The following is a 24539-nucleotide window of genomic DNA, read 5'->3' as shown; positions in this document are numbered from 1 at the left end:
CGAGCGGCCCAATACGTGTTTACCGCCTTAAGGACAGTAGATTCGACCCACATTTCATTGCACATCGGTCGCGAAGTGGACGTTTCTCTGTCCATGCATATGGATGGATTTCTTCCCGAGGAGGGGGTGCATTGTGGAAAATAGATGAAAACCTGAATGCTGCACAATATGTAACCATCCTACAAGATATGTTGATTCCATCAGCACGTATATTATATCCAGAGGGTATACTCAAAGTTTAGCAGGTATGGCATTTTACTTTAGATTAATAATACAAGTACTTGAAAGGAAATAGTTATTAAAGTGAATGTTTGTTCAATTTCTCACAGAGCAGATTCACGTTTCTGTGCATCAATAGGGAAATATTTTTTTCATGTTCTGCCAAGCTATTCGATAGTTATTGTACAAGGGTCGTTCAAGGTTGACCGGGATTTTCGTACGTAAAAAATTGATGAATAGCCGGATCATGATGAAATGTTCGGGTGACGTAATGTATTCCTTCGCGAGTAACTAGTGCCCGGCATGACGTATTTCGCGCATGCGCAGCAGTTGCAGCGAACATGATGGCAAGCAGTGTGTCTGTGGCTGTGGAGCAGCGGTGTGAAATCAAATTTCTCGTTAAGGAGCAGCGGTGTGAAATCAAATTTCTCGTTAAGGAGAAAGTGAAACCAGCTGAGATTTTCAGACGATTGCAAGCACAGTATGGTGAACAAACGATGTCGCAGACAAGAGTGTATGAATGGTGTGAGCAGTTTCGCGAAGGACGGGAGCTGGTGACAAATGAAGCGCATGGACACATTCGCCCAACTGCAGTCACACCAGTGAATATCGCACGTGTTGAGCAAATGATTCTTGAGAACCGGCAAGTAACAGTGCGGGATATTGCTGCCGAGGTGAATATCAGTGTCGGGAGTGTTGAGACAATCATTCACGACCACTTACGCTTCCGCAAAATCTGTGCAAGGTGGTTTCCCGCCAGCTGACATTCGATCAGAAGTGGACATGCAGGACGGTCTGTGAACAGCTTCTGAATCGGTTTCGAGCAGAAGGTGATGAATTGTTGCAATCCATCATCACGTGTGATGAAACATGGTTGCACAATTCAACCCCAGAGACCAAAAGACGCAGCATGGAGTGGCGGCATAAAGGTTCCCCGCCCCCAAGAAAAGCAAAACGCAGCCGTCCGCTGGAAAGATCATGGCAAGTGTCTTCTGGGACATGAAGGGCGTTATCCATGTGGATTTTCTGGACAAAGGGAGCACGATTAATGCCCAGTATTACTCCACATTGTTGAGTGGTGCTGTACGAAAGTCCATTCACAAGAAAAGACCTGGGAGGTTGTCTGGAAATGCAACGGCCAATGTGACAACAACAACTCTGGCCGACATGCGCTGGGAAGTTCTGCCCCATCCCCCCTACAGTCTGGATTTAGCCCCCAGTGATTATCATTTCTTTGCACCCCTTAAAGACCATCTGGGAGGGAAGAAATTCACGACAGACGAAGCACTGCGGAGCGATGTCCTCCAGTGGCTACGACAACAACCAAGTTCTTTCTATGCCAAAGGAATTCGGGAGCTGCCAGAATGATGGCAACGGTGCCTCGGCGTGCACGGTGAATACTTTGAAAAACTGACATAGTTTGGTGTTTCTTCTGCTACCTATTTCCTCTGCAGAAATAAAAGTCTCGGTCAACCTTGAACGACCCTTGTAGTTCAAGCGAAGTAATGCATTTTTTGTAGCTTCATTATTTTATTTTACCTTAATATTTTGTGTTAGTCACAACGATCAAAATGATTTATGTTTACATAACGCTGACCAAGACAGAACACAAAACTAGCAGCTTCGCTGGAAAGGTTGTGCCTCCAACACATATAACGTCTACTACCTGCTTTTATCTGCAGAGTCAGAAATCCCAATATAAAGTTTAACGCCCACTGACACCCAGAGAAAAGCCGAATCAGAAAGCAAGAGTAAGAAGTATGACCTGCCCAATGACGTTTGTTGAATGGTCGCGGTATTTTGACCGTGAGAAGGTAGCATGATCATTAGTCTTTTAATTCGAGGTAAATTATTATTTAGTTGGTAGGTTTCGTAGTGGTGTAACATTTCAATATATCCTTTTGAAATCAAATGGTGTAACACTCACTACAGGGAAACGTGCAGAACCGAGGCACGGAATGTCTGACTAGAAGTCTGCAAGTTATCTTACAGGCAGCGGCGGTGCCAGGATTAACAATCTAGGGGTGCTGAGGGGGTGCGGAATGAAATTTAGGGGATGTGATGTTGAAAATGAAGGGAAAATGCATGTATGCTTTAGCCACTACTTCAAATACGAAAATGTGCCAATGACTTGGTTTATTTTTCCTTTGCTTGTTATGACAACAACATGTAAGTACAAAGAAGTAATGTTGCTTCCCTTGCAGATTAGTATCAATGTCTTGCATCTGTAACGTTCAATAATAGTGGTCTATCTTCATTACATAATGTTATACACATATACAACATATATGTGGTTTTCATATCATGATTGATTGATTGAGTTGGTGTTTTAAGTCCACTTTATGCACAGTAAGGCTAATCGGGACTGGACCTACACCTTAAAGTGGGATCCGAAGTGTGCAATGTACCTCCATCGGGTATCGAACCCAGGATCCTTGGCGTCGTAGCGCGAAGTGTCAATCACTCAGCCATGATGGTCGGCGAGATACTGTTGAGTATTAGATGTGACCACCAATGTTATGGCAGTATTGCAGCTATATCTAAGCCTACACCTAATGGCAAAAATAATAGTAGGTCAATATTGTCCATTACTATTTTTATTCTGTAATTTTTCTACAGTGTGATCACTCATTGAAATAAACACACCACTAAGCAGATATCATCTGCTTCGAATCACCAGAATTCCATCCCTTAAAACAACACAAGATGTAGAGTAAAAAGACAGAATGAAGTGCCACGTCGTCTCCGATTCTTTGTAAATTCAGTGTGTACAGAGAAAACTTTCTCTTAGCAGCTATTCAATGAAGTCGTCCTATTTTATTCTATTTTCATTCTTTGTTACATGCAGTACCCCATAACTATCAAATAGAACAGAGAATTAACTATCAAATGCAACAGATAAATTCCTAAGATATATCACATTTGAAATATAGACTATCCAACATAGCTAACATTTAACACTTACTCTCCTAATGTCTTTATTTTTTACAAAATGTTATCATTGGAGGTAATGGTTACGTAGAGTAGAATGTGTTTATTCGAGATTGCATGCCAGATTAGGTAGTACTGATACCTTGCGACTCATTCTTATTTAGGGCCTCCCCGGTGGCGCAGTGGTGACGTCGTGGTCTTGTAATCAAGGAGTATCGGGTTTGATTCCAGGAGGAGGCATATAGTGGCTCAGATCATACTTTAAACTGTAGGTCTAGTCCCGATTAACATTACTGTGCATAAAATGGATTTAAAACACCAAATTAACAAACCCCAAAACTTATTCTTATTTGTGAATTTTCGTCGTCGAGATCATTGTTTCTATTGCGATAATACCAAACCCTCTAATGCACATTGCAGCTGTACCACATGCAGGTGAGCCACGGTAGCTCAGTCGTCAGGGGAGGACTTTACTTTAGCACATGTAGGCTGTTGGAGTAGTAGTTCAATACTGCAGTGTCATGAAATTTTACAATACATCACATCACGTTTATTATTGGCTATCATTACAAAAAGAAAATCTATAATTTAGTAGTGATCACACATGCTGTATTGTGTATTTATGTGTTTTCTTCAAATCTACTTTTCTTTTACCTACAGGATATGTGCTCCATCCATGTCGCGACTCGCGTACAGAGATTCGCTGACGCAAACGCAGACATTGAATTTACACCCTGGGTGCCCAAGAGCCCTGATTTCAACCCAATTGAAAACGTATGGGCAGAGGTGCAGAGGGTAATGAACAACACTCTAAATGAAAGACGAATTCGTAACCAACAGCAACTCTGGAGCTTAGTTGAGAGTACATGGCTAGAAGTTGTGGAAAGTAGACGATACCTAAAAGCCTGTATCCGCTCGATCAGAAGACGAATGGACGAAGTTGAAGCAAATGAAGGAAATTGGTGCGGCCATTAAATTTCTAGTATCATCTTGCATTATTTTCAAGATAAGAAAACAAATCAATAGCACAATATCATTTTCATTTATTTCAATTTATTTTTAAACAAGGACTATTTATGTAATAAAAGATTATGTAGTTCAACTTATTATGGCTTTATTATTTAAACGTGAATTTTATGCCGCTAATTAGTATTCCACTCGCCTACATTTATTACTCGCCTGTCAATTGAAAAAAGTGTTTATCTACAATGTTATACTCAGTCATGGGCGTTGAAAGCAAGGAGACAGGGAAAACAATTTCCTAGATAACCTGGAAAAATATATATCTATTGGTGAGTTATGCACCAAGTTTCCACCAATAATTCAAAGGTCATGACCCACAGACTTTGATATCACATACAAGTACATCAAATTAATCTTATTACATAACACGGAATTAATAGCTAAAAAGTAGATAAAGTCCCCTTGAAAATAAGATTTAATCGTCTAAAAGAATTCGTTGTAAATTGTTGTAACCACAATTTTCAAGGGACGAATAGTTTGTACTCAGTTCATATTTATCTTAATCATTTTTGAAATTTACTAACACCTGGTTCAACTTTAAGAGTAAATTAATATCACTAGCACAAATCTTGTTGAAGTTTCAAAAATAAATTAACACAATTGATGATTATTCCATTTCAAATGCATTTATCTAAAGGAATATAAGCTATGTTATTTTTACTGTGCCGGGAAATATCTTCATAGAACTTCAAACCATAGCTCTTGTCCAGTCTTATGGCGGGTGCTCTACATGCTGGCAAGGGAAGTGGGGAGCGGTGAAGCGATCAGTCCAGAGCTATAAGAAACGCAGCAGGCTGCAAAACGAGGTGTGGCAGCATCTTCTCCCCTCTCGGCGCCAACGCTGTTGTCTGGTTGGTCAGCTGCTTATTCCCCGCTTCCTGCTTCCCTCATCCCCTGTATAGCGCCCGCCGTAAGAGTACATAAGACTTATAATAGATACGCATTTGATAGTTTTTCTCATAAGCCCTATTTTAAATAAAAACAATGACCAGAAGGCAGATACTGGCCACATTCTTTAGAGCCATGGATAAATATGAAGTAAACAAACTTTGGGTCATTATCAAAAACTCAAATAATTTGCAAGACAAGCTATTTTGGAAAACTATATTTTGTGCACGTAAACATTTATTCTCGTAATTTCAATAAGAAGTAGGCATAATAATGTTCGTTCAAAATTTATTCCTTCTAAGAGCTACGAAAAGAAGAAAGCTATCCAATGTCACGTTTGTATATCTATTTAACAATTGCAACAACAACTAAGCATCATGAATTGTGTTGTGTACGATTAGGCTTCGTGAATTTTCACAACGAAGCGGAACATGCTTTTTCGCACGTTAGAATTTCTCGTGCAAAGTACAGTAAGAAATGATCATAATAATGTTTATTGCGCAAGACTATCTTCAATGAGTTTTGAAATAGATGGAAACCTTGCTTTGCGCAAACCTGTATATCTGTGAAAGAATGTAGCTAACAAGAATTAATCCTGATAATGTTTAATGCGCAAGACTAGCTTCAATGAGTTTTGAATGGAAACCTTGCTGTGGGCATGCCTGTATTTCTGTGAATTAGTGTAAAAAGAATTAATCCTAATAATGTTTTTTGCTCAAGACTACTTTTAATGAATTTTATATTTTGTGCGTGTTTGATTTTCTGTGTATATGTGCAAGAAGAAGTGATGTTAATAATATTTATTGCGGCAGAATGGCTGCAATTAATTTCGTAAAGGACGAAAGCTCTGCTTTGTGTCTCTCTGTATTCCGGTGTAAAAATTCAATAAGCAGTAATCCTGTGGAATCCATAATACAATGATTGATTTGCTTTATTTTATTCCTCTTTTTGTGCCACTTTTGGCAAATTTGCGAAGATGGGTATGAGTGATGATATGATGAGATTGATGAATGACACTCACAAACATCCGTACCCAGACAGGAATTCCAATCCGGGACTCCTGGGGGTGCAGCACGATGTGCTAACCACTCCATCACGGGGACTGGCTTTAATACAATGTATCACTAATATTGGATTTCGTGTAAATTGTGGTAGTAAAATATCGACGCTTTTTCATCAATACTTTGCATTTATTTCCATTGCAATTATACCTTTGGTGTCAAACTTGGCAACACTAATTTAATAATCATGCAAAAAAAAAGATTTGTAAATAATTTAGTGAAAATCTATTTGACGTAATTTGATATTCTCTGTCAATAAATATACACAATACTATTTCACATAGTGAAAACAACGTTAAAACTATTTCATTTGATATAATAGATATAGTTAATTAAATACTCATTGTAACCGATGTTATTAGTAATATTTGCGACATCATTAAAGCAAAAATATAGACCTTTATCCCATTTTTCTGCTGATTCGCGATAGTAAAACAATATTTATCCAATAGCAATGTTATGCCAACATTTGGTAACAACCTATTTGTTCTTCCACCTGTGGAGACGATTGTGAGTCACGCCTCTTCCTTTTCGGAAACGAATGCCACTCTGATTGGCAGATCGATTCTTTTCCAGCAGTCCATGTAAAACGACTTTGAAGTATAAATATAGTAGATTTTGCTTAAATGTTTTGTGACATTTATACCACCTTTCTTTAATATGCTAGAAAAGAGCGTTCGGGTGTGTTGTTTATAAAGAAGCGGGTGGAGATTATATTTCTAATTCACATTGAACGAATTGGCCTTCCCTTATAATCATGCTGTATGAAGAAACAAACTAGTGGGGTAGTGGTTATCGCACTGGGTTGTCACTCTAATGGTCGTAGGTTCAAATCCCCATGGTGGCAAAAACTTTTCGTAAGCTTTATTCCTTCCTTATTGTTGCTATTTGAATTAGTCTTCTTTGCAATTAACAACGAAAGATTATACAATTAACTCTCTCTCTCTCTCTCTCTTTCAAAATGAAAAGATGAGGACAGGTTTCTTATTATCAGATTGGTAATTTAGTGGTCTAAACGCATCTAAAATCCAAAATACTAGATCGACGTTATTTTCCTACTGAATTCTAAGTCCATGTCTATTTTATGCACAGATAGACTAATCGGGCCTGGACCTACAGTTTAAAGTGAGATACGAACCACTGTGTGTCTCCACCGGATCTACGACCCAGAACCCCTTCTTATCCTGCACTGAACTTCAACAAACAGCTCCCTGCCCCCATTTCTAGAATAAATTTACATTAAATATGGTATTCATAAGATAGTCATTATTGACTGTTTTTATTACTGAATGTCAAATAAAACATTTTCTACAACTAAAATAATCACCTCTTCGTCCTCTCTCTCCCAATATATTTCTGTTCCTCTCTTTCTCCCCTCCCCCCACACATGCATCAAAATAAATATTTTCTTATGCTTGTATGTGTATAAATATAAAATTCAATACCCTACTTTCCGTCACCCCTCTCCCTCTCACACAACCCCTCATTATTATAAGCGTTCACCAGATCATAGTGGTAATGTCTTGTAACCAGTGTGTCTTTTCCAAGTTCCAGTCAGGTCGCATAATGTTTCACATTCCAATTTAAATGTATCCCGAGTCATGATCAGCCTATGTGTGCAAAAAGTGATGTTAAACGAACTCTTGACCTCAATAATGCAATTTGTGTATTTTCTTTCAGCTGTGGTTCCTTCTTTTCGCGAAAAACAATGAATTATCATAATCATTAACTCAACAAATAAAAATACATCTCTAAATCAATTAATGAAAACTGTTATTACACCCAAATTACTATTTTATCATAAATGTAAATGAAATGTCAGCTCACATAGTGAAAACAATGTGAAAATTGTTCTAATGAGTGATGTATGATTGTCAAACACATACATGAATGCATATATTAAGTTCGTGAACTATAATTGGGACAATTTAATACTAATTTGAAACGATTACACGCAATTAAAGCAACAAAGGAAACTTTTGCGCAATCTTTCTGCTGATTCGCGTTATTGAAACAATATTTAACCAATGGGGACGTTATCTCTTGTTTGAAAATGCTGCATTGGTTGAACTTCCTGTGGACAAGACCGTGAGTCACGCCTCCTGCTCCTCCGAATCGCACTTCAGTCTGATTGGAGGATCGTGTATTTCACAATACTTCCTTGTTTCAGAGCTACCAACATAATTTCGTAAGACGTTGGACTTAGAAAAATTCCATGCGACAGATTTTTCGAACATGACTGTACCATGATGAAATCGAAATTAACCCTTTGTCTACTAACGATACTTTAAAGCACCAATATTTTTAAAATAGCTCTCTGGCCACACCATTGTTTAAATACTGATGGTACTCCTACATACAATGCTTATGTATGTTCTCTATTGGTCCATAGATGGCAGTGTTGCTTGCTTTTGTTTTCTTACATCCAGCAGCATGTGGCAGGCAGTGATACACGCTGATGGGTAGCAATTTCACGAGAAAAACATTTTCTGAATATTTGAATTTATATTTAGTCATCAAAGCATGGAAAGTGTTTCATTATTTTTTGTTGATTTGTGCAAATTCTGTATGTAATATGTGCAAAAGATATAGCTTTTCTTAGGATATTATCCAAATTAGGTGCAAATTTCATTTTGGTACTTCTAAGTACCGTCAGGTGTCTGGAGCATGGTGCTGAGGATTATCATAGTAGGCTTCCTTTAGTAGTCAGTCAGTTTTACATCTTTTCCTGATTTTTTACATTAATTTTTTAGTAATACCAGTCAAAAAGGAATGGGGATCATGACCCCCTCCTCTCTTGGGCACACCACTGTTTGTGTGTGTTAGGAAAAAAAGGCCATAATTTCACTGCAAGAGAGAAGAAACTAATGTAGTAGGAACATAAAGGATACAGGTAATTACTAAATTTACATAACATGTGTAACGGTCGGATTGATCATTACTGATTTTGGTAATATGTTAATTAATTGCTGGCCAGCTACAAGGTGTAGGGTTAAGTAATATGTTTCCAGGAGTGTGCTTTTATGTTATTATTGCATGTAAGTGTATATGCTTATTGGATTGTGCTTTGCTGGATATTAGATTCCCCTGTTTTTACCTCCCCAGTTGGAGGAGCTGGCTGTCTTTCAAAAGACTGTTGCAGTGGAATTTTCCAACGCTACGGGGTCCACGTCCACGGACGTTTACCCCGGCTATAGAAAAGGCCAGTGGGCTTTAGCAACAAAACAGTGTTTCCCCATTGATCGACAAAAGAGGAACGTCTCCTCAAGTTTAGTCCACTTATGGTGGCTAAACTGGATATAATAATGTAGCATCTGGTTAAGCCAGCCCCTGTAGCTGTCCCAAGTCCCCTTTTAGAAAAAAAAATGATTATGTGGATATTTCCGTATTGATTAATTGATGCTCAAAAGAAAGAGTGAAGGCGTAAGGAAACGCATTTGTAAGAAACGGAATATCATTTAAGCTGAGGGTAGGCCCACAGAGATAGTTATGCTAACTCTGTGTTAAAGGAAGTGCCGATGGTTATGCCATAGGTGCGCAATTATATTGATTTAGAGATTTGTTAATTTGGTGTATGCAAGACACACATGGAAACGCTGTGTAAAATATGTATATATATAACTATATTGGATTAGTTGTATATTCACTTGCTGTATATGTGTAAACGAACCAGGGACATAAAAATATAAATTCTATGTGAAACCCCCCTTTCGTAATTCCGGCACAAATATAATCTGCTCGTTTGGCACCCAGGGTGAGGTGAAAGGAGAGATTAAGGGATTATGGCAGTGAGCAGTCCAGAGGGCTGGATAGAAACGAGGGATAGGGGGGCCGAACTTTCTATTGTCCAGGATATATCTTGTTGTATAAAATGTCATCAGGTCTATGGGTTTGAAAGATAGACAGACTGACGGACGGATAGATTTTTTAATTTTTACAACGAAGATCGTACAGAAGTGAATGTTATTACGAAGTGAAAAAAGTAAAGTAGAAAAAAATGGCAGTACAAATTGATAGAGATTTGTTTGGACAGCTATACGGTAATCAGGATATAAGTGATAAATCTCAATAGGAAATTATTAGGGAATTAAATAATCTTGCTTTATCGCGCACTGAACAGCAGAGTGCTAAAGAAGAGGAGAAGAAAGTTCAGAAAATTCTCGATAAGTCAAATTTACCAATTCCAGTCTTCACATTGAGCGATGACAAGATTTCGCTGCATGATTATTTGCAGGAGTTGTGGAATTATAAAGATGTCATGGACATTTCGGGGAAGTCATTGTTTGGGAAGATTCTTCCGTTTTCGCTAAGGAGGGCTGCAGGGGATTGGTTTAGATTTTCACGCCCATTTGAAGATTTCAAGAGCTTTGAAAATGCTTTTTAGAAGAATATTATTCTGTAGATTTTAAGAATGAAATTGACCGATTGATTCAGAATCGCTTCCAAATGAGCGAAGGATCTCTAGTATTGTATATTCGTCGAATGAGAAAACTCTTTTCTATGAGGCAAAAAAAGACAGACGAATGTGAAGTCATCGAACATATTCTATCTAATGCACACCCTAGTTTCAAAAGGCATTTGTATGGGATGCAATTTCATACTTTCAAGGAATTGGAATCTGAAGCAGCCATTGTTCAGAGGAGGTTGTATTCAGAAAGGCTTTATTTTTCACCGCTCGCCGGTGAGACGGAATTATCTTTTTCTGAAGTTTGCAACACTGAAGAGAACACACCACGAAGAACACTGATAAAACATTTAGCCTTGTCCGCGATGATAAGCGAAGGGGGAACCGAGAGTAACCAGCTACCCTTATGCTCTCTCAATCCAGGTTTAGGATAAAGGATCAAGGGCTGTGAAACAACTGCGTTTCTTAGAAGGGGCATTGGCGGTGATGCGACCGTAGGGCAAAAGAGACCCTCTTTTGAGGCAACTTTTGGACAAGCGGGGGCCAATAAAAATTCTGCAAAGATAATTTGTTGGGGCTGCCGTTGTGAGGGCCATAAACTTCAGGAATGTCAACAGGCCAATAAAAGGAGCCAATCCCCTGGAAAGGTAGGTCAGCAGCGTCCCCAAATAAACTTTCTGTTGCCCGCCGGGAGAAAACACAGAAACAAAGGCTGTTTTCAGCAAGACCTCGAACCTCTCATTCAATGTAAAATTAACAACAAACACTTTGTATTATTTGCAGATACGGGAGCTTCAGCTTCTACGCTAAGTTTGGAGACAGCCAAGTTGTTAGAAAGGGATGGAAATAAATTCATGAAGATGAGAAAATGGAACATTTCATTAGCTGTGGGCAGCGTTACATCAAAGGGCGAGATGTATGCTACTGTATGTATTAATAACATGAAATTTAAGCATAAATTTATCATCCTTGAGAATTGTTTCCGTGACATAATCGTTGGAAGGGACTTTTTAAGGCAGAGTGGGATAATTTTGCACATTGAGGAGAACGGTTGGTTGTTCAAGGATAGCGACGTGATTTACACGTTCTCGAAGCTTGCATGTAAACGAGAATTTGCTGTTACAGTTATGCAGAGAAATAACGTGGTACAGGAAAGGAATAACTCGTCAGATCACTCGTGTCTGGATGGATGCAACACACATGCACAAGAGAATAGCGGGAAGTCTACGAATGAGGATACGAGCCAATTAGTCAATTCCCAAGGACTTGAAGTTCAGAAGACTGCAAACGCTGGTGCATTATGCTCCTTGAAAATCTCGAATGAGCTAAAGAGGAAACAGAGAAAGGGAATAGTAAGGGAAAATAAATTTCCTCAAAAAAATTCCATTTCTACATACAAGAAGAACCATTCATTATCATTGTTGCCTTTTGCTTTAGAGGACAATGAAAAGGATGAGTTACTGGTTTCTGAGAGGCTACAAAAAACTTCAATGCTTGTTTCAGAGAAAATGAGAGACAGTTTGTTATCTCATATAATGAATCAACTGAAGGGAAAGCATTTCTCTGGGAGTAGGAAGTATAAGGAGAAAGCTGCTAAGTTGGCCAATCAGTAGTTTTTGGATGAGGAGGGAGTTTTGTGCAGGAGGATAGACTGCAAGCAATATTCTAAGGGAACAGCCAAGATATGGGTCCCGTTGAGTTTGAAATCTCAAATATTGACGTCACATTCTGAATTTGCAGGACTCAATGGGAAGCAGAAAACTTTGTCGAAAATCAAGGAGAAATATTTGTGGCTTGGAATGACATGAGATATATATATCTCGCTACGTCAGAAGTTGCGTTCCCTGTACAGTTTCCAGCAAAACGAAGAAAGAAGTGAGACTGAAATATGAGAAAACGAGCCCAGCCTTACATCAGGTGTTCCCGGATGAAGAAAACGAGATCAAAGGTAAGCCATGTAAATTTCACATTGGAGACAAGGTGTGGCTGAAAGAGCACACTATATCTGGAAGATTGCGTGGCGTTAATGGTGAACTTGAAACGGAACACTCAGGTCCATGTTTAATGTCTGGAAGGATTAAAGAAGATACTTTCAGAGCAAAGAATGGGAAGTATTGTCCGATTGTGAAAGGTGAACCAGGCCAGTTGTCCAGCCATAAACCACCAGCTTTTGCTGTGAGGTGGAGGGACAGAAAACAGCCAAGGGGAGCCATGCGACAACTCCTAATGAGGGTTAGGAAGACTACCGTCTAGCCGCCTAGCCAGCAATCCCAGCTGTCATAATATCCGACCGTCGATCTTTTATTTGTAATTTGTATTTTTTAATTTTAGTTTTCATTTGTATGTAACTTACCCCATTTTCTTCATTTTCATAACACTGTTTATTTATTTGCGTGTCTCCAAGTTGTAAACAGAAAGACACATTGCTTGCGGATTTAGGTTTGAGAGTAGAACCAAGGACTCGGTTGAGAGTCGAACCAAGGACTCAGTTGAGAGTCGATGCCAAGGACTCGGTCAGGAGTCGAAGCCAAGGACTTGGTCAGGAGTCGAAGCCAAGGACTCGGTCAGAAGTCGATTCCCCTGTTTTTACCTCCTCGGTGGGGGGAGCTGGCTGTCTTTCAAAAGACTGTTGCAGTGGAATTTTCCAATGCTACGAGGTCCACGTCCACGGACGTTTACCCCGGCTATAAAAAAGGCCAGTGGGCTTTAGCAACAAAACAGTGTTTCCCCATTGATCGACGAAAGAGGAACGTCTCCTCAAGTTTAGTCCACTTACGGTGGCTAAACTGGATATAATAATGTAGCATCTGGTTAAGCCAGCCCCTGTAGCTGTCCCAAGTCCCCTTTTAGAAAAAGTTTTGATTATGTGGATATTTCCGTATTGATTAATTGATGCCCAAAAGAAAGAGTGAAGGCGCAAGGAAACGCATTTGTAAGAAACGGAATATCATTTAAGCTGAGGGTAAGCCCACAGAGATAGTTATACTAACTCTGTGTTAAAGGAAGTGCCGATGGTTATGCCATAGGTGCGCAATTATATTGATTTAGAGATTTGTTAATTTGGTGTATGCAAGACACACATGGAAACGCTGTGTAAAATATGTATATATATAACTATATTGGATTAGTTGTATATTCACTTGCTGTATATGTGTAAACGAACCAGGGACATAAAAATATAAATTCTATGTGAAACCCCCCTTTCGTAATTCCGGCGCAAATATAATCTGCTCGTTTGGCACCCAGGGTGAGGTGAAAGGAGAGATTAAGGGATTAAGGCAGTGAGCAGTCCAGAGGGCTGGATAGAAACGAGGGATAGGGTGGCCGAACTTTCACACATGCTTCTAACACGTTATATGTTTATATACTGATGAAGGATGTCACAATTGTTTTACAAGAACACAATTGTTCTCCATGTTGTTTTTTTAGAAAAATGAGAAGCAAAACATTGGGTGACAAATTTCTCGTATCATGCCCTTCGTATGTGGTATCTAATCTGGGTGATGTAGCTCATTCATCCTGACTATTGGCATACTCGCTGCTCATGGTTAGCCTGATAGTAAGGTGCGAGAGGTAACAACTATACACTTAAATGGTAAAACACAACACTTGAGTTTAAACCCCTACACACTTTATCAGCATGACCAAAGGAAAAGGGATACCTGCCTCTGCACAGCAGCTGAAGTTCTGCGGAGAATAATAAAATACTAATACTACTACTAATTATTATTATTATTATATCCTGTCACAATTGAGTAACGCTTGGCGTAATTTCACAGTTCAAACAGCACTTTTGATAGTTGAGTGGAGTTCCATGGCCATTGGGGCTCTACCTGTCCCCTCCATGCCCCAATAAGATGAGATGCTCTTGGTGGTTCTATAGAAACAGTTTATTAAGGAAATCTCCCAAGAAATCAATAGGCCTGGCAACACTGACTCAGACTGCGCAGAAGGCTCCTCCCCCCTGCCCTTCCCCACACCTGCGAGCACAGTGCAGTTCTGTGCAAGTCTTTTTCCCTGTGGTTGCACTAAAATAGTGGAAGATCATCGCACGGTTGATTGATTTTAAGTCCACTTTATGCACAGTAAGACTAATTGGGACTGGTCCTACAGTTTAAAGTGGGATCCGAACCATTATGGGCCTCCACCGGGTATCTAACCTTCCTCGCACAGAAGATAAACTCCATCTTTTTATTTATTGAAGATTAGGCACACTCAGGAGATGTACTGCAAAAAAATTTAAGCGAAAAATGCAGGCTCGACCAGTACTCGAACCCGTGTATGCCAGAGACCCGGGTTCAAGTCCTGGTGAAGCCTTCATTTTTCCCAAAAAAATTCTACGTAGTACATCTCCTGTGTGTACCTAATCTTCAATAATTAACATATCTATGCCTGGAGGAACCAGGCAACGTCGAAGTCTACTGTGTTTCAAAGTCAACAGATCCCATTGCGGTAGCACGGGCAGAGACGGATTCCATGCAGGTAAAACAGCAGGTTCGAGTCCTGGCGAAGCCTCCATTTTTCGCTGAAAATTTCTATGTAGTCAATCTTTTTATGACGTCACTACAAAGAGTCTTCTTTGCTTTAGGTTAGTTCTCTTATTATAAATAGACTGAAATTTTTAGGGGCTTGTGTTATTTATGCTAAGAGAATCATACTTAACAAGCCTAACCTAACAATGCATTCTGCTTTTCCGTTAGAACATGAAAGTGTCTCTTTCTTGCGATGAGTGAGAATCAAATGCGTCACAGGTAAGTCTATGACATCAATCATGTGGTGCGTGATGTCATAACTAGTAATAAAATCGTTTATTACTCACTTGTAACACATCTCCACCAGCTACAAACATCAACAAATATTTATATGAATGATAATATTCCCAATCCACTAAAGATTTTCAAGTTTCTCAAGGGTGTATGGAGGGTCACAAGTTAGAATTAGCTTCTGTTTTCATTAACAAAATATTAGATTTTCAGCATGTGCTGTGACCGAAATATTTTCTAAAGCTGATTTTGACTCGTTTTTTTCATAGTTGAGCAAGCTTTGGCAACAACTGTTGGCCTAACATAAAGCCAATTTCAATTTGCCAACTTTTGCACATAAAAGCTCTAGTTGACCTAACGATTCTGATTACTTGGGTTCTATCAGTTTTACTAAAATATTTTCATGCTGTATCACATAAGGTAGTTGAACAACCTTGAGTACATTCTGTCGATTAGCTTTTGTTACCTAGGAAAAAATATTTCCCTCTTAAAACTAATGGTAGACTCCCAACAACTACGAACACCAAACTCCCACCTGCACATTACTTCGAAATTTTTGCCACAAGAAGTTTTTCTCTCACCACTGTCTGGGGAACAAACAGAAAGTACTTTCAACCACTTTTGTTGGTGCTTGTTCTTAGATTAGGCAGATAGGCTTCCTTGAAAATTATTCAGTTTCATTATGTCTTAACATAAAAGTGACAAGTGGTGAAATTATGCAAAAATTACAAGAAGAAAATATTTTATGGTACCATTGTTATACAGTCTTCAAATACATCCTAATGCCTCCAACTGTACAAATGTTCTTTCCTTACCCCCAGAATCTTCTGGTATTTTAAAATCCATTAACCTTTTGTGAGAATTTTTTTCCTGAAAATTCGAGGAGCAGTTTGATATCCTTGGCATGCAACTTAGAGTTAGTTTCAGAATTGCCTTTAAAATTTTTGAGTTCACTCACTATACAAATCATGTCATATAAAGGTAAAGTGCTCCCCTGTGCTTAGCACCATGCCATGAAGGCATATAGGGGTGTGGGGGTAACGCCCCACACTTTCTTGATCCGGTCGTGAGTGGGGGTGATGTGATCAGCATCATGCCCCTGACCGCCTTTACCCCCCAGGTTTCCCCCCAGGTACCCATATCATTCGATGCTGGGTGGGTGCCGGGGCCTCTTCCAACGTTAGAAAAGTTCCCGGATTTGAATCATGTCATATGCAACAGTTTATTTCGTGGTGAATGTACTCTAACACCTTGTAACTTATGGTAGTGATGCCTACTTGAAATATTATAAAATGGCATAATTTCATTAACTGGCCGCAGCAGGACAATATCTTGCAGAAAATCAACTCATTTACTTTTATTTTGTGCAGCATCATTATTTTACATTTTCATACTACACATACAGTGGTAGCGTTGTCGCCTTGTAATCAAGGAGTCCCTGGTTCGATACCCGGTGGAGGCACATAGTGGTTAGGATTCCACTTTAAACTGTAGGTCCAGTCCCGATTTGCCTTTCTGTGCATAAAATGGACTTAAAACACCAAATCATTGATTCATTCATACTACATATGTTACAGTAGTAGTAGAGAGATGGCCTACATGCACACACACACACACACACATATCTTGTATTTTTACTCACCATCTGATGTTTGTGTGTAAAATGTCTTTTCAGATAGCAAGTGCCTTATCCTCATCATCACAGATGGAGTTTCAGGATCTCTCTTTGTCCAACTTACTGAGGGTAGAGCCTGAGTTTGTAAGTTGTTCAATCAAGAGAGAACCAAATGAAGAATCAACTGAAAACACTTGGCAGCGAGCATCAGTTATTAAATCTGAACCAAACAAGGAACAAATAAAAGTTGAAGAGCCAGTGGATGTTGCTGGTAGCTCCTTTCACATATACTTGAACTCTGGTCCTGGGATGAATGAATTTTTACAAGATGATAGTAAATATTTGGATACGAGTGATGATGTTGCACAGTTTGGTGGTGTTGCATGCAAAAGTGATGAGAGTGACAGTGTTAACGTAGAGCATGAAGATGTGGAGAGTGAACTCACAATTGAAGATGAATGTCCATCTGGAGAGACAGGAAGGTGAGTGCATGAAGTATTTTCAAATTTATGAAACCGAGTACCACAATACTTTGATCATGCTTCCTCAAAATTTCCTCAACTTGAATATTTAGTCATATTCAGAAGTGCTTCTTGTGTATGGGCAGAGGCATGAATTTTTCCATGTAGCAATTAATCAATGAAGCATGGATTTCACGTCTCCTTTATTTATGAACAAAATATGGTTGCTTTATGACTATTTTTACATATAAACTTTTTCTGTTGTTTTTGTTTGATTCATTTGGTTTGCAACATGCCACCACATTCGCAACTCCAGGGTATGGAGATCCGAATTTAGCAACACACCGCTCTTTGCTCCGACTAGACAGTTGGAAGCATCAGTTCTCACCCAGGGATCGGGATTAAGGCAATCCCCAATCTGCCAGGAAGGTAACCACCGACGAGGAGTCGTTTATAGACAGTGTAAACCGGAGGGGTCCCAGTACGGTGCCTTCAGGAACACCGCAGGGGATGTTTTTCCAGGATGATCTTCGATATGGGTTGACGACACGACGTCCTTGCAGATAGGAATGGAACCAGTTTACCGTAGAGTTCAAGAAGCTGAATAGTGATGACAGTTTTGTGAGTAAAATATCGTGGTTAATGGTTTGGAAAGCTTTGGTAAAATCGAGAAGAACAACGATTGTAAGTTTTCAATTTCAATTTCAATTTCAATTTTCCTTTATTAAAGGGCGAGGTTCAGCCTGCGGCTGTTCTACCACCTAACTCCGATGGATATATATATACATACTAAATACATTCTACCTACTAAATGTTTGTACAATAACAAACAAAGAAGAAAGAGAGAAACATAAAGAAGACACAAAAAGAACAAATACAAAATTGAGAACAAAGGCTCGTCTACACACTAAAAAAAAAAAAAAAAAATAATAATAATAATAAAAAGAATGAAAACAAATACACAAGGATACACAAATTAATTGACACAATTGTGCTTGGTGTCATATGGTTAAGAATAATACAAATTAATATTAATGTTATGTGTAAAAAAAAAACAACATATAATTGTTCTTAATATGCGAGAAAGGACAAAATATTGTTAGGGGTAGGCAACATGTTAGCTATTGTCCATAGCTAACCTGATGTCGATCGTCCATAGCTAACCTGATGTCGTCGGTTACGTTGACAAAAGCTGTGCATGTGCTGTGGTTGCTACGGAACCTAGATTGAAAGTGGTCTATTAGGTTATTTCGTGCTAAGAAGTCACAGGTTTGACCACGAATAAGATGTTCTAGAGCCTTAGACAGAGCTGGGAGGATGCTGATTGGTCTAAAATTGTTTAAATTGTTTTTGTTGCTTGTTTTAGGTATAGGGTATAACTGGGCAAGTTTCCAAAGTGACGGAAATGTGCCAGAAAGCAAGGAGAAATTAAATATGTCCGTGATGGGAATAAGGACGTGGTGGAGGATTTTTTCGATCATGAGAATGGAAACTTCATCTACTCCTACGGCCGACGATTTTATCTTGAGTAAAGATTTTCTAACATGTTCCGGTGAAATCCAGGAAAAGCAACATTTTTAAGCATTTGTGGAGTGCGTTGTAATGTTCCGAATAGTTTGACGTTGAAAATTATTTTCAATCGTCGGGAGGTCACAAAAATGGTCATTCAGTACATCTGGCGCAAAGTTAGGTCTGTAGTCGTACTTTTTCTGTTTCCCAACTCCTAGAATTTTCAACTTTTTCCAGAGAACGTCTGGTTTATTTTGGTGGTTGAGCAATTCGTATGCGAATCAGCACTTTGCTTTTCTTACCTCCTGATTGCAGCGGTTCCTCAGGTTTCTATAATTTTCAAAGCTGGATGTGCTAGGGTCACCTTTCTTTATGTCACTTCTGTATTTGGTGTAAGCTCTGTCCTGCATGACCAGTTGTTTGAAAGTATTCCACATTATATTCTGGGGGATACACTTTGTCACTGGCCCTAAGTTGTTTTCCAAGATTGTAAGATTAAAGACAAGTGTCAACTGCTACTAAGTTATAGCAAGTATAAACAAAATTGTGCAGAGATTCAGCATTCCATTTCAGCTTGTACTGCAAACACCTCGATTTTGTCAACAGCAACCTTGGAAATGATACTTATATTAACTTGTAAGCTAATGTTCTGTAGCTACAACTCAAGGTTAGTGTTTGCAAAACTTTACTTTTGTTCCAAATATATCTATATAGATATAGCAATGTTATTTATGTTCTAAACATGTCAAACTGTGTTTTAATCAGCAGCAAATTTGCTTTTAATTAATACAACACAAGAAAACTTATTTCGTGAGCAGATTGTTTCATGAGAAATCTTGCCATCATGAAATTAAGAACTCTTTGTAGTTGTACAGTTTGGTCGGGAAGTAACTAGGCATTGGAAATTTGCTGTAGTTTCTGCAATCTGAATGATACTTTCTGCACACTTGCATTGTGGAATAGGATTACGTTTGTGCATATGAATTTCACAATACAGTGATGTTTTGTTATCTTTTCAGTAAGATGACTATCCACTTGACTGTCCAGGAGCGAGCGCAGATTGTGGCATGCTACGAGGCATGGGATTCAGTGATTGCTGTGCAGAGGTTGTGACATACAGTGAAGGGTAGAAATGCAACTATCCAGTCAGAGACAAGAACTGTCTTATGACCACAGGCTCGGTTGCACAGCAGTTACTGAATTCCATGCCTCCTAGCTTGCCACGATCTACGCTCGCCCCTGAGTGGTCAAGTGGTTAGTCATCTTACTGAAAATATAACAAAACATCATCATATTGTGAAATTTGTATGCACGTATGTAATCCTATTCCATAGTGTATATGTACAGAAAGTTTCATTCAGATTGCTTAAATATTACAAAAACTACAGCAAATTTCCAATGCCTAGTTACTTCTGGCCCACCCTGTAGTTATGTCATCCATATGTTGAAATGCTTATATATGTTATTTGAAAATCTCTCATGTAGGCATATTTGGCATAGCCTAATTCATTTCCCAGTTACAATAAGCCACTCGTTTCCCATAGTAGCTACACCATGCTTGAAAGCATTAAATCTTATTCTAAATGGAAGATAATACATTGGCTATGTACATTAATATAGAGAATGACAGGTTGTGATTGTTTGGTAGCTATATATGACTGCCACCAATTTCTTCAAAATTTGGAGGGTTTTTTTTTATTATTATTATTTTTATTTCCATGCTCAATACAATATTATTCCATGTGCATTAGTTCTGACTGGCTGGTGTAGAATTATTCAGTCCCATTATGAATGCTACCAAATAATCTCAGTCTATCAGTCCCCTTGCCATATATTACCTGTTTTACAAACATAAAAAAATGAGCACAAAAATGTGTGCAGTTTGAAACACTGAACAGGATCTCCCCCACCTGGAATGAATTGTCCACATTTGAATGCAAGGAGGCAAATTTCTTACAATTGTATGTGAGATATCAGTAAAGATATCTTGCACGATTCTGTAAATTGCAACTTTTCCTTGATCTGTGGTGAAAAATGGTTCAGAACTCTGCCACAAGTTTGTTTCCACTCAGATAAATATGTTTCTCCTTAGTAATCTCACAGACCAGTTTTGTTAGTCATCCTGTTGTAGTTTTTCATCAAGAATGAAACATCGTAGGTTCAAGTCCTACCCTCTCCTGTATCTATTTTTCTTGTTATTTACCAAGTGCAAACTGTTGTAATAATGTAATGTAAGATTATGTTAAATCACTGCAAGTATTTATGCATTTCCCAAGAAGTGCTTCTGCTCAGTTTGCTTGATTTTTCTCTTGTGCAGTACTCATCGCAAGTTCAATGATATTCAGTGATTCATAGGATTTTAGGCTAGACCATTCTTTTAATTCAGCTGTCATAAATTACGTTAACACACATTAAGAATTTATATGACATAAATATATGTTGTTAAGAACAGTTATTTTGAAATTGGAACAAAGTGAGATAGATGTATTTTTTGTTTGGCTTATTTCTTTTATATGTTGAAGTAGGTAATGATAAATGAATGTTGTGCATATTTGAGACCCTGAAATAATTTTCCCTCCCCTGTAGAAAATGTTGAAGTTGAAGGTCATACACTCCATTTTTATGAAAAGTGAGACTCAACTAAGTTCGGAGTGCCATTTCTTTGGAAAGCAACAACTTCCCAAACTTTTGATTTGATATACTGTTAATATAAGACTGTTTGCTTATATATATTCAATTATTTTGCTTTTCATTGTTATGTAGCAACAAAGAGGGTCCAAAATGCCTTTTGTTCCTGTTTTTGGCCCTTAATATCTTGGTTAAGCAACAGTACCCAAAAAAATTATTTACTGGGCATTGAAGTTCACTATTAGGACAAACTAACTACCTGATATAGCACATCACTTGGATAATGATGCTGTTAGCAGATATAACCCTTTGAATACTTAAAAGTTGCAAAATCCACAACTGTAGAATTAAGCTTATATCAAAACTGCATCAAGCAAGAAATAAACGAAGTATGCCATTTTGTAGCTGAATGTATGTACTAATACATGGAAATGAAAAAAAAAACCATTGGGGCCTCGTCCCATTTTTGAGAAAAAAAAATGTTAAGAAATGTAAATTTAGATTATCACTTTTTCCCCTATCAGAATGTTGGAGAGCTCTTTCTCCTCCCTTTTTTGTTCCAAATGGAACAAGTCTGTGTCTTGAGAAGTTCTGGGATAGTTTTAAGTTTTCTTTCTTTGATGGATAGCGTGGTGGTAAAGTTTATCCTTTTAATCGAGAGGTCCCAGGTTTGATGCAAGGTTGAGGTACAAGTTGTTCAGATTTCACTTTAAACTGCAAGTCCTCAGTCCTGATTAGCCTTCCTGTGCATAAAGCAAGCTTAAAACCAAAGGCTCTACCAAACTCTATATAGAGTGGCATACCAAGGACTTTCGAAAGGGGTTGGATGCTATACATGTTTTTAGAAGCCAGCCTTCTTTTTGCCATCTTTTCGTGCCTTTTAAATTCTTTTTACTGGGCTAAGGGGGACGGGGTTTATATTCCCCCCAAAGAAAACATAACTTCCTTGTAAAAGTCTGTACTTGTAGCACTATGCTGTGTGTGCAAGATTCCGAAAATAAACCAATTTCAATTCAGTTAGGCCTAGGAGTGGAACTTTGTGGTAAAGTGGTTACCACACATGCCATGATACCAGGGGTCCTGGGTTCGAATCCCTGTTTGGGGATGATTGTTCTTTGTGAGTGTCGCTTAATTCATTTCATAATATCATCACTCCTCCTGATTGTCACAATTAGCCAATCGTGACAGAAAAGCAACATAAAATAACTTAGTAATAAGAAATCAATCTCAAACAGACCTAGGAAAAGCAGGAGGCTTAGGATATTTCCATCATCTTTCGGGTGCTTCACCTTGCGAAGCATAATGGGGTACTCTAGATGTGGAATGCCTTATACAATGTGTTTCAATAGTGGCACAATCCAATTTCTTTTAATTTAAAAAAATAAAAAAATATATATTAAAAACAAAAAATCTCACAAGTTACCAGGCGCACAGGGGTAAATTTGACCCTGAGCAACTTTGGAACAGTTTCACCTTGCTTCCTTTACTCACATATTGAAGGAAGTGATATTGACATTTGAAACAGACTGTTTTATGAAAGTACTAGTAAGCTACCAGTTTGACCAGCCCACAAGTGTCTGGACATAATAAAAATATCTACCTGGGGGTCAAAATGTACCCCCACTTGCCTACTTAAGGGTTAATAACATATGTCTCCTTCTAGGTTATCTCTGGTGTGTGTCTAAATACATAGGTTGATTTTAAGTAGTGGCAACTATTTATTTTCAAGATACATAACATACATACCAGGTTCAAAGTTTTACAGATCTTCGATGTAACCACCACTGTTGCGTACAATGTGTTCCCCGCGACGCGGAAGCCTTTGGATACTGTTGGCACTGCGTGATCTCTGAAAGGTTAGTAGAGAGCAATCTATTGCCTGAATAACTTCTTGAACTGTTCGGAAGCGAATTCCACGAAGTTGTTCTTTCATCTTCAGGAATAGGTCGAAGTCACAGGGACTTAAATCTGGAGAGTATGAGGGTGGTAGAGAACTTCCCAGCCCCATCGATTGAACAAATCAGATACAGCTTCTGCTGCATGCGATCTTGCATTGTCGTATAGAATGAAGGGTGGGTTTTGCATGAAGTGTCGTCGTTTTCTTCTCAGAGCTAACTGCAGATTGTTTTGCAAAAATGAACAATAGTACTCTGCCTTGGGGGAACGGTATGCGACCATCCCAATCGTAGGCAAGAATCACATCACTTTCACATTGGTGGGGGTTGGTCGAAGTGTTGTTGTTTGCGGTGACCCATGATGATGCCATTCGTTCGATTGGCGTTTCAGCTTTGGTTCGTAACATTTGGCCCAGGTCTCATCAATTGTAATGATATGCCGTAAGAAGGCCTTTCCTTCGCACTCATAGCGCTGCAAGTGAGTACGAGCACCGTCATGTTGTAGCCATTCCTGCATTTCCGTTAAATCATGTGGAATCCATCTTGATGCAATTTCTCACATTCTCAGACAGTCCTTGAGGATGTGAAGCACAAGTAGAAGGTGCCAGTCCTGTATCTTGGGCTAACACACGAATCCGTCTACACTAACGGGGACACAGTTTGCACGTCTTCACCACTTAATGGTGGATGACCAGACCGAGGCATGTCTGACACATTTTCGCGCCCTTCTCTGAAGACACTTACCCACCTTGCTACTGTTCGGTAAGGTAATGCAGATGCACCACAAGCCTCTTGCAGTCCTTTGCGACACTCTCATGCATTGAGACCTCTAGCACATTGAATTTTTAACCAACTCCTCTGCTCTTGCTTTGAAAACATTGTAACGGTGTACTGCTAACGCGAGCACTCATGCACAACTGCTCCGTTCCTGTTGTCACTGCGCTCGCACAGTGGAGTCGGAAGGGTGAGTTCATTTGCTCTGAGGGAAGGTAGGCATTTGACTTACTTGTGGTATACACAACATTGCCCAGCTTTGTTTCATTTCATTGCTACAGCAGTGTTGCCAGTATTAAAAAATCAACCTATGTATGTATGTATGTATGTATGTGTGTATATATATATATATATATATATATATATA

General features: G+C 38.8%; 1 protein-coding gene across 6 annotated transcripts in view; it reads left to right on the top strand.

Moving 5' to 3' along the window:
• The window catches only part of LOC145987113 (uncharacterized), a 52063-nt gene that overhangs the window by 25975 nt on the left and 1549 nt on the right, over positions 1 to 24539 (top strand). For 2 of the 6 annotated variants that reach the window (XR_014441620.1, XM_083121591.1), the window contains exons 2-3: positions 3811 to 4112; positions 16966 to 17987. Coding sequence is in view for 5 of the 6 variants with exons in the window: in XM_083121591.1 (XP_082977717.1) it covers positions 17977 to 17987 (11 nt within the window). In the remaining variant the exon portion in view is untranslated. Of the gene's footprint in view, positions 1 to 3810; positions 4113 to 8875; positions 9016 to 16965; positions 17988 to 24539 lie in introns of all 6 variants that reach the window. The other 4 variants (XM_083121588.1, XM_083121592.1, XM_083121590.1 and 1 more) reach the window with 3 other exon arrangements.

The sequence above is a fragment of the Lepisma saccharinum genome, chromosome 4 (genome assembly GCF_977018435.1).
Source record: "Lepisma saccharinum chromosome 4, izLepSacc3.1, whole genome shotgun sequence".
In the NCBI taxonomy this organism is placed as follows: Eukaryota; Metazoa; Arthropoda; class Insecta; order Zygentoma; family Lepismatidae; genus Lepisma; species Lepisma saccharinum.
This window is presented reverse-complemented; position numbering and strand designations above follow the sequence as displayed.